Raw genomic sequence first — 11,346 nt, 5'->3', positions numbered from 1 at the left:
ACTCAAGGCCTACTGGGAGAACGTGTTTGACGAAGCCGACGGCACTCACAGCCTGTCCGACACCCAGCTCACCCACTACCACGCCTTTTGCCCGCTTAGGCCTGTCGCGGGCATCCGGTTCGCTGCAGGGCGACCCCACCGACAGCAGCTGCAGGTCAGTGTACGACCAGAGCCGTACATTATGCACACATGTTTAATAATGTTACAGCCCAGCGTACACAGACACACGCTTAATAATGTTACAGCCCAGCATACACACACACACGCTTAATAATGTTACAGCCCAGCATACACACACACACGCTTAATAATGTTACAGCCCAGCATACACACACACACATGTTTAATAATGTTACAGCCCAGCATACACAGACACACGCTTAATAATGTTACAGCCCAGCATACACACACACACGCTTAATAATGTTACAGCCCAGCATACACACACACACGCTTAATAATGTTACAGCCCAGCATACACACACACACATGCTTAATAATGTTACAGCGCAGCATACACACACACACGCTTAATAATGTTACAGCCCAGCATACACAGACACACGCTTAATAATGTTACAGCCCAGCATACACACACACACACGCTTAATAATGTTACAGCCCAGCATACACACACACACGCTTAATAATGTTACAGCCCAGCATACACACACACACGCTTAATAATGTTACAGCCCAGCATACACACACACACGCTTAATAATGTTACAGCCCAGCATACACACAAACACACGCTTAATAATGTTACAGCCCAGCATACACACACACATGTTTAATAATGTTACAGCCCAGCATACACACACACACGCTTAATAATGTTACAGCCCAGCATACACACACACACGCTTAATAATGTTACAGCCCAGCATACACACACACACGCTTAATAATGTTACAGCCCAGCATACACAGACAGGTTCTGTGTATGTTCAGTATGGTCACGTTTAAACCAGTATGAAACGGGACGGATTTTACCAGATGCACCTCGTCTAATATGGTATATATGAAGAGTGTCAAATGATTATAAAATAATTATCACGTTTTAAATGCATGATTCGCTGTGACTGATTGCAGTTTGGTTAAATGTAGCCCTACTTTGAGAAGCCTCTTATTTAATATATGTTGTATGAAGAGGTTGGTGGTGTCATCTTTTGTAATTAAGAGTAAAGATGCCAGTATTATTATATACTGACTCGCCTAGCCACCTGGGAGATGATTAATGGTGTTAAAAAAGAATTAACATTAGGCATTTTATTTCAATAACAGAAGTCCTAACATTAAGACCCTTAGTCTGAATGGATGTGCTTTCATCCTGAGGCGCTGTTTAGTTAGGCCAAGCTGCAGCTAAATGGATTTGAACGACAAACTGAGAAACTGATTGAAAACAGATGAAGGGACTACAGGAGTGTTTGATTTCTTCTGGAGCAGATTTTAAAGCTACTTCAGATATCCAAACAGATGCTGTTGCAGAGAGAGAGAGAGAGAGAGGCAGAGAAGAGAAAGCAAGTTGTTCTGATCCAGTCTCTGCATGTTTATTTAATGTGTTTATCAGAACTATACTACTCGCCTTCATGCCACTTTCAAAATGAGAGACGAGTTTGGCACATGGAAAACTCCAGGCCTCTCAGCTCCTTTTAGGGAGGCGTAGTGCTTCATCAGTATGGTGTTTGGTAGGAGAGGAGGGGGGGGGGGGGGGGGTTTGAGGCTTGTGAAGTGTGCAGGACACAAGGAGGTGCTTGTTGCTCGTTGGGTGTGTGTGAGGGGAGGAAAGGGGTGGAGAGAGGGGAGCGGAGGGGGGGAGGGGGGTTTGGAGAGGAGAGGCAGCCCTCTTGTTTTTCACAGGCCCCTGTGACCATCAACAGCGAGCAGCAGTGGCATAGCAGCTGAATGGCTGCTCTGTTAGCCTCCGCACGTTGGCCGTCTCCTGCGGGATGGTGGGTGGGGGCATGGGAAGGTGGGGGGGGGGGTGTAGGTGCCCTGGTGTAAATATTTGCTGTTTGTCAGGCCTATGGCAGAGGGACGGAGCCACTCCGGCCTCAGCTGGAATACTGATGAGGTGGCCGAGAGGGGGCGGGGCTTGCCGGCTCCGCGCGACCGCCTGCCGCCTCCTCTCCCTCTCCCTGGTTCTGAAACGCAACACAGCTCCCTCTACAACCCCCCCCCCCCCTTCCCCACCCCCTCACATCCCCACTAACTCTCTCCTCTACTCAAACCACCATCTCTCCAACATTCAACTCATTGTCATGAGTTTATTTGTCTCTGAAGGTTGTTGTTCCCTTTCGAGAAAACACTAACAGCGGAAGCGTGGTGAAGCGTAGAGTGATGATAGCAAAGTTTCAGTGGTACATTTTTTTTTTGTAAGGAAGTAGGACTAACTGGAGAACAACTGTGGTCCTCTCCAGGTATTTCGCCATGGGGCATCCCACGTCTGTCCACATCTACTTCCTGTCGGACGAGTTTCAGGGCTATCTGGTGAAACATCACGCAACCAACCTAAAAACCAGCAAACTGGAGACCCTGGAGACCTGGGTCATGCCCAAGAAGTTCTTCAAGTTCACCAACTCTCCTAGCAGCTTTACCCGCCTGCAGTTTGCTGAGGTAAGAGGCAGCTGCCTGACTTTGGCTGTCAGGATAAGGTATTTTCACACAGTAATTATCAATCACGAAAGTTCTGCTAATCAATGAGTTTTGCAAAGGCACTTTATCTCTGCTGTGTTTGTGAACATTTGTATCCCTAAAGTAATAGTTGCCTTTCATATATATTTATCACGGTTCGATTTTAATTTGTTTGTTAATCAACAGGGTGCCTAAAAAAAAAAAACGATCTTGTTTATTAAAAAAGTTCTCAAACAATGCATATTTTCTTCTTTGTCTGCTGCAGTAAAAATGTCTTGGCAATATATAAGTACAAAAAGCTTCCAATATTGCCTCCTTATTGTGAGCACCACCAGAAATTGACCTCTGAATATTATTGGTAATCTTACACTGCTCGCACGCTCGACTTGACATACTCCGTTAAACAAACAATAACTCAGACATTGGTCATTGATTTAGCTGTCAGGCCGCGCCGTACCTGTCATCTTGCCCTTTGGCATAATCAGTGATTTGTCTGTTCTGTGTATGAAGTATAAAACGATGACTGCATGCCTTACTGCACAGGGTTTATCTGTGGAGAGATGAAGGGGACGTGCTGTGATGCAGAGAAATGGGGAGAGAGAAAGAGAGAGAGAGACAGAGAGAGAGAGACAGACAGAGAGAGAGAGACAGACAGAGAGAGAGAGACAGAGAGAGATGTAATGATGCTTGGTTTTCTTCTTTTTGAGCGAAAGGTTTGATGACATCCGCAGTGTTAGACACTGACTCAACCATCTTCCTCAGGTCTGCACCCAGCACCTGTGTGTTGTTTCCTAATGGAGAAGAAGTTAGCAATGCAACAGCCTCCAGAGAGAGACAGATAGAGATAGAGAGGCAGAGAGAAAGAGACAAAGAGTGAGAAAGAGAGAGAGAGAGAAGAAGAAGAAGAAGAAGCCTAAGCCTGAGGGCAATGCTTCAAAGCTGTAAACTCCTTTAACAAACCCCAGCTGTGCCTTTGGAACCCCTTACTAACAGCGATGATCAAATTGATTTGCTGTGTTTCATGTGGAGCTCAGCAGGGAGAGCCTACCCGGGGACGTAAGCCAGGTCAGCTGTGAAAGAGGCCCAGGGTCAAGCCAGCTCTCTTGGAACGGTTTGGGGTTTTACGTGAGCGGCCCACGGGGGTGTTGGCACAGGATTACCGCGGGCCTCCTGGCCACAACCCCCCCCCCCCCCCCCCCCCCCCCCCCCCCCCGCCGCCTCTGATGGACGCAGCGGGAGTCAGAAACAGAACGCTAGTTAGGAGGGACGATCTGACATTTCTACACCCTTAAGTCTCACTGCACCAGCAGTGTGCCAATTGGTACCATGTGTTTCCATCAATTCCCCTGTAACATTATCTCTCTAAGAGCTACAGGTCTACGCGGGGCAGGGGTGTTCTGTCAGCGTGGGTGCTAGTTTTAAGTGTGTGCAGCGCGTTTTGTCTGCCTGCCGCTGTGATGAGGGTGGTGCAGTGTTCTAAGAGCATTGATCTGACATATCCTGGCCTTAAAAGAACCTTCTTGTCAGTGCAGTTTCTGCACAGCCACAGCTCTCTCCCCCTCTCTCTCTCTCTCTCTCTCTCTCTCTCCCTCTCTCTCTCTCTCTCCCTCTCTCTCTCTCTCTCTCTCTCTCTCTGTTGATCTTGCCTTAGGCGGTGCATGAAGAACCCCCAGTGCTGCCCTCTCTCTACCACCTGATAATTAATGGCTTCGGAGTCATTTAGGGACTTCTTATCTATTTTCCTTTTTCTGTGTCCCATCATTTACATTTTCTGTTTCTGTCTCTCTCTCTGTTCTGTCTCTTTCTCCCATTTTCCACCCCCAATTCTAGATTGGTACAGATTGGGATGCCAAGGAGAGAATTTTCCGGAACTTTGGAAACCTGATGGGTCCGACGGACGAGCCAGTCGGGATGCAGAGGTGGGGGAAGGGCCCCAACGTGACGGTGACGGTGGTGTGGATCGACCCAACCAACGTCATCGCTGCCACCTACGACATCCTGATCGACGCCAGCGCAGAGTTCACACATTACCGACCCCCCCTCAACCTGCCCCTCAGGCCAGGAATATGGACGGTGCGAGTCCTCCACCACTGGAGCCCGGTGGCTGAAACCCGATTCCTTATCTCCCCTCTCACCCACCACAAACACCTGCCAATCCGCCAAGGTGAGATATGCTAACCCAGTGCAATCAGAGCCAGCGACATAAAACCATTGCCTGTCTCCGCAGGGGACAAGACCATCTGGAGATGCTTCTCTTCCTGTATATGACTTTTAAATATTGAATGAAGAACTCAAAGTTTAGACTGACGATAAAAAGAGAGAAAAAAAAAGAAAAAAAAGAAACGGAGTTGTTGTTCCAGAAGGCGATCAGATGTGGAGATGAATTCACTAGTATCAACGCAACTATTTTTATCAGGAAACCTCTGTACATGCGAGCACTGTACAAACTCACTAGCGCTGAGGTCACTCTCCCGCCGGCTTTCAAAGGCACTTTGCAGGCTGTGAAACGAGCTCCATGCCTAGTCTGTTCAATTGGCTAAATATAGATTTAGCTCTCAGTCACGTATGAGTAATACACAACAAACCTAGGTCACCTTTCGTTGGAATAAACTTGCTCAGGCATTCTCTCTGGGGGGGGCGGGGGGCAGAGGGGGAGGGGGGGTGGGGGCAAGGGATAGGGAGAAAAAAAAATACAGCGATCGTAATCTTTCACCCGCTAGGGACTGCTGTGAAATGAATAAGTTGTGGCGGGAATTGATGAATCGGCATTCGGAGTCTCGGACGCTAATGAGAAGGTGTGACCGTTTGCCTTGACGTGCGAGGCGATAGGGGGGACGGCCGGTAAACACAGATGATTCACTGCCCATTTTATGATTAATGGTTACGGCAGGCACTAAGCCCTCCTGCAAACTAGTCTTTTCTGCACCCAGAGCTAATAAAACTTTATGGAGTGCGTTTATGCAGTCCAGGGGCGGCTCACGCCGAGCTTTGCACGGCTTACATCAGGTTGGCGCTCATGGCACCCATTTCCTGGCGTGGCGCCCAGCGTGAAATGGAATTTTCTGGATGGTAGGTGAGGGCCAGCGTGGGAGGACATGGAGGAGGAACGAGACGGACAGAGAGGGAGACAGACGGAAGGATAGAGAGAGAGGGAGACAGACAGACTGAGAGGGAGACAGACAGACAGAAAGAGATGGAGACAGACAGACAGAAGGAGACAGACGGACGGACAGAGAGAGAGGGAGACAGACAGACAGACTGAGAGGGAGACAGACAGAAAGAGATGGAGACAGACAGAGACAGGGGCCAGTCTGAGGGAAAACAGCTAGAGAGTTGGTGTGAGGCACCTTGTGGAATTCACAACCTCATCTCTAGCACTAGCTGCATACCTCGCCCAACTGTCCAACTGTCTGCCGCAGTTCCCGTTTGAATGACACAAAAAAAAGGACCCAGGCCCATGGTGGTAGTGTTAGAGACCAATTTACCTGCTTACATTTTAGACATATTAAAAAATACTCTGTCAATTCACAAAGATGTGAATGTTTTTTTCTTTTTTTTTTTTAAATCTGTGCATGTGAACATGTAATCTGTAATGACTAGTTTACGCGATAATGTTTTTAATAATGTCATTTCAAAAAGGCTATAAAGAAAATGGAAGAATGACAATGTTTTTACAAGTAAATTACTGGAAACAGCTGTAAAACGGTTAAGTTTTATGTTAGTCAAAATCATAGAGACCAAAAATAGGGAAGCGTGTGTTCTTTTAGCGATTCCATTCCAGTAACTCAATGAATGACCACTGTAGTCTTTTAAATGAATTATTTTCGGGTAAAGAGTAAATCTGTATGCTTCTGCACAATGAATGACCACTGTAGTATTTTAAATGAATTATTTTCGGGTAAAGTGTAAACCTGTATGCTTCTGTACAATGCATGACCACTGTAGTATTTTAAATGAATTATTTTCGGGTAAAGTGTAAACCTGTATGGTCAACATGCTCCTGTACATTTTGGCTCGTTTCTTGTCTGGAACAACACAGGTCTTCAAACTAAATCTCGTACTTTTGCTCTCTCCCTTCGTCAGAGGATGCCTTGAAAGTGCACAACGGCCCAGCCAAGAACAGTTACATGGAGCAGAGTTTCCACGGCCTGAACCCCATCCTCAACATCCCCGTGCATCTGGGCCAGGTGGAGGCGGCGGAGCACAATGCCGGCCTGACCGGAGCTCAGCTGGAACGCTGGGTGGACAGCCTGGTCGGCGAGGTGTGGTCGGCGGTGGACATCTGTTCGACGGGTCCCAGCGGCTGTCCGGTCATGCAAACGTGTCGGGAGATGGGCTGGAGCTCCCTCAGCCCGGACCCTAAATCCCAACTGGGTCCGCCCAGAGCCAATGGCCGCATTAGGTAGCAGCACATACTGCCCTGTCTGAAGACTCGACTGCTTTGACACTGTTTTTATGTCTTTTTTTTTTTTCTTTTTAATTTATTGTTTTCATCTCTCATACAGAGTGGAGTGTTTAAGTCCCTGCCCATCTTTTCTTTTAAATATGATACAAGGGGTGTAGGAGAATATACACTGAGCAGTTGCAAAAGATCTTTCGGAGCAAATGAACCTTACATGGACTCAGATTCTCAAATTCTAAGCAGTGTGTTTTTAGCCATGTGAGTGCTGTCAAGCTTTTCCCCACCTATTTATTTAAGTTTTGACAGCAGAGGTAACTGTGATTCAAACCCTTTGTATAGCTTGTCTGAATGAGGCAGGGGAAGAAATGCCTTTTTTTATGCAGTTTTTTGCTACTGAATCATAGCTGTTTCACAAAATGGGAGACTTCATAAGCACAGAACGACTTGAACACTTATTAAATGTGACCAAAGGCGGGTGCCTGACCGGCAAGCCTCTCTGTCAGGGCGCACATGTTCCCCAGACTCTCTCTCCGTGCAATGCAGGTGGACCCATGCAATATTTGTCTCGAAGAAGCATCCTGCGGAAGCAGCAAAGGATGTAGATTAAAACAAAGATGGTTGTTTTCTTTTACAGAGTGTGTGCAAAGCTAGTGTTAAAAGAACAGAGCCATCTGCTGGTGACATGCGTTACTGCACTTTACCACAGCAACAGTATGTCATCCTATATGTAACCTATAATGTGTGACGTGACGTTTGAATATTTCATGGGTCTGGCTGTAAGAGTCAGTGTTAAATTGTTTGATGCACCAAAGGAGAACTGGGGCACATAGTCTCCCATGTTTTCCATCAGTGTGAAAGCCTAGAAAGTGAGTGCGCTCTGGACTGAGAGATGGCTCTTAGAAGTGCTGCGTTGTTGGCACACTCTTCAACACGAGGAGGTTTTTTTGTTTTCTTTTCTTTTCTTTTCTGGGTTTTTTTTTTTTTTTTTTTTTTTTTTTTTTATCCCCGAGCTGTGTTTGCGTAATGTAGTGTTCTCCTGCAGGCTGCCTAAAACTTGAAACGGATGGTGTCAGCTGTGCTGCCATACTGAGGGAAACATTTCAAGATCTTCTCTTTCTTTTTTTTCTGTTTTGTCTTTTTTTTTTTTTTTTTAAATCTTTTTTTTTTTTTTTACTTTCTTTTCCCCTTGAACAGAGGAATTACTGTGTGGGTGAGGGTAGTAAAGTTGGCTATTTATTCATGTTTATATAAATGAAATAGATATTTTTTAGTCAATGACTAAAGTCTATGCTGCTGTTTTCGCAGCTTTTTCAATACCTTTTGTAAATGAGCTGCCTTTATTTACAAAGGCCATTGCCCCAACCCTGTAACTAAACACAAGAGAAAAAAAAGGTACCACGTTCTACATTTTGATGTTGCTAACTATTTAGCATTTTCACTTTTCCAGCTCATGTTAGCATCAACATTTCACAAAAACTAAGCCCCTTTTTTTTTCTTTTTTTTTTTGAGGGCCGTAATTTTCAGAATGGAGTCTGTGTTTTCCTGTCACCGGTGCCGGACTGTGAATTTGTGTGTTACCGTTAAATTTGTAAGCTGAAGCTGAAATTGAGCGAGGGAGGAGCCATCTGTTAGGCCGTTAGCTCATTCATTTAGCTCGCTCGCTTGTTTGGAGGACTTCCTAAACTGGGCGGTGGTGCACAAAGCCACGTCAGCTTGGCATTTTCACATTTTCCAGAGCTGGTGAACTGCTTACAAGTGGACTGATTACTCAAGCCCATGATAATGACAGGGTTAGTACCTTCACATTGACTGTTTCCATCGTATTTTTAGAGCCGAAGATTGCAAGCTCTCTGGACTCTGAAGTTGGCACTGTATGGACCAGTCCTCCATTCTCTTTATATATATATATATATATATATATATATATATATATATATATATATATATAAATAACACCTTTTATGTTTTTACACAGACAGTGTATTGCTCCAAACACAACCAGGGCTTGGTGCAGGGATGTTCTTCTGTTTCCTGAAGATACAGCCTCTCTTCTGAGATTCAGTTTTTTCCTTTTTTTTTTTTTTTTTTTTTTTTTTAAGCCCTGGTCCACAGCCAGAACTTTGTATGCAATCAGATTGTTAACTGTTGCTGTGAGGTTATGAGCCCAAACTGGACAACATATATATACGGTGAGATGTCCCTTTTCGTCACGTGATCCAAAGGAGGCTGTGACCTCGTATCTGTCGTTCCACACCCGTTATTTGTTGCAATGTTCTCAGTGAGGTTTCTAACAGTGAAGTGTGGAGATATCTTACTCTGAGCTTTGTCTTTGGAGAGCACTGTCTCTCTCTCCTCTGCTTGTCTAAGTGATGTGCCTCAGTACTGTATACATGTGAAGGTGAAAATTATTTGGTTTTGATGAAAAAAAGAAAGAAAAAAAAAAACAGACAAACACGCAATCTGTACAATGTAATCCGTTTTCCCACAATTTTCATTTTGGAGGATTGCAGCTTTTTTTTTTCTTTTTCCAGATTCTGTAAACGTATAAACAGTACGTGTGTACGTTTGGCTTTTGTTTTGGAATGTGTTTAGAGTTGGATACAACTCCAATCTTAAAAAAATGCTGACCATGTACAGTTTTACAGACTGGCATACACAGGCCATTTTGTGTTACTCTGGCATAGTTTAGAGCTGCTCTGAACAGCCTCTAGTCAGAGTAATGCAAACCTCAGTTACCATTGTTTACCTCTACAGATCAGACAACACAGACGCATTTGGGTTTTCTTTGTTCTTTTAATTGTCGTGTAGGGTTTATTTAAAGTTTCTCACAGTTTCTTTCAAACATGTTCTTATGTACGATAGCTATTTTGGTAGGAATGATAATGTAAAAGAAGTATTTTTTAAATGGACAGATGTTTTTAAAGTATTGTAAATAACCTTAAGTTAAAAAGAATCGTTAAAGGGGGGCGGCGCCAGGCCTCGGTGCCATGGCGACTGATGCCGGAGACTGTAGTTGTGTCATGTGATGATGTGGAAGGCCTTACCGGGAGGCTGTGCTAGTTGGGGTGTGGCAGAACTCTTAATGATCATTTTTGCCTTTTTCAGAGAATCTCATGTTAGATTGTTGTTCTCTGTGCTGGAATGTTTTGTTCAGCAGTTGTTGCACAATTTTTCTTAACACAACCCCCCCCCACCCCCCCGGCCCCACTCTCCTGAACCCTCCAGCAAGAGGGGATTTCTGTGCCTTAGCGGTTTTCCTGTCTAAGGAACCCCCTAACGCTCTGCCTGCATTTTTCTTTTCCTCTTCTTTTTTTTTCCTCCCACAAACCAAAAAAAAAAAGAAAAAGAAAAAAAAAAAACATTCTCAGCTATTGTAAATGCCTTGTGTAATACAGCTCTATTGGGTTTGTCTTTTTACTTTCAACTCAGTTTTGAAATAAAAAAAAAAAAAAAAAAAATTGAAATCCCTCTGTCATGTGGTTCCTTCACTTTAACATACGGTGCTTGAATGTCTCGCCGCTAGAGGAAAAACCTGGCTCAGGGGAAGCTGTCCTGTGTGGGTCGTAGTTGCATTACCTGTGGTAGTCCTTGCCTCTGTTAGACACACATGAATTTAAAGCAGATACACATGCTGACATTCTTAGCGCTGTGTTCTTTAATGCCATTACAAACCTGCCGACACGGCGGGTGCAGATGTCTATCGTAAGGAGGGGAGACACCACCAGGAGTTTCTGATCACTCTCAACAGCTTGCATACAGGGAAGGTAGGAGGGGGGGGGCTCCTTAGGGACACCCCAGCCCCCCAGCACTAGGAGTTACCCTCAGCCTAAGATCAAAGAGCCACCATCGGCCCATCGATTTTTTTAGCGTTACCTCCGCCGACTGAGAAAACGATGGTGTAATTAGCTGCTGAGGAGCGCGCACCTGCCTCACCTGCAGCGAGGAAACACAGCTGGCCTTACTCTCTCTCTCTCTCTCTTTCTGTCTCTCGCTCTCTCTCTCTCCTTTTCTCCCTTTCTTCAGCTGTGCCTCCACTCACTCTGCGTGAGGAGCTGGCTCCAGTCTGTGGGCCCAATGGCCACCGATAAAGATGTTTAATGACCGAGCTAATCGAGGCCATTCTCATCCGTTCCAGCCTTGCTGTCACGTGAAATACACTGATACCACAATAATGCTCCAATTCTATTTGATCATGAAATGATGTTTGTCACTGCTCACATGTCAACATTTTGCCTGTGTGTAAAATTATTTTTTTTTTTTTAGATTATTACTTGTGTATCGGGATTGTCTGTAGCATGCTGACAGCA

At 45.2% G+C, this 11,346-nt stretch overlaps 1 protein-coding gene across 1 annotated transcript in view; it reads left to right on the top strand.

Moving 5' to 3' along the window:
- Positions 1–7,043, top strand: part of xylt1 (xylosyltransferase I) — a 42,998-nt gene extending 35,955 nt beyond the window's left edge. The window contains 5 exon segments of the mRNA XM_030790771.1: positions 1–85; positions 87–154; positions 2,424–2,619; positions 4,468–4,801; positions 6,721–7,043. The exon segment at positions 1–85 is cut by the window's left edge and continues 113 nt beyond it. Coding sequence (XP_030646631.1) covers positions 1–85; positions 87–154; positions 2,424–2,619; positions 4,468–4,801; positions 6,721–7,043 — 1,006 coding nt within the window.
- Positions 7,044–11,346: the final 4,303 nt, after the last annotated feature.

This window comes from Chanos chanos, chromosome 13, assembly GCF_902362185.1.
Source record: "Chanos chanos chromosome 13, fChaCha1.1, whole genome shotgun sequence".
In the NCBI taxonomy this organism is placed as follows: domain Eukaryota; kingdom Metazoa; phylum Chordata; class Actinopteri; order Gonorynchiformes; family Chanidae; genus Chanos; species Chanos chanos.
Note: the sequence above shows the minus strand (reverse complement) of the source record. Positions and strands in the feature narration are given on the sequence as shown.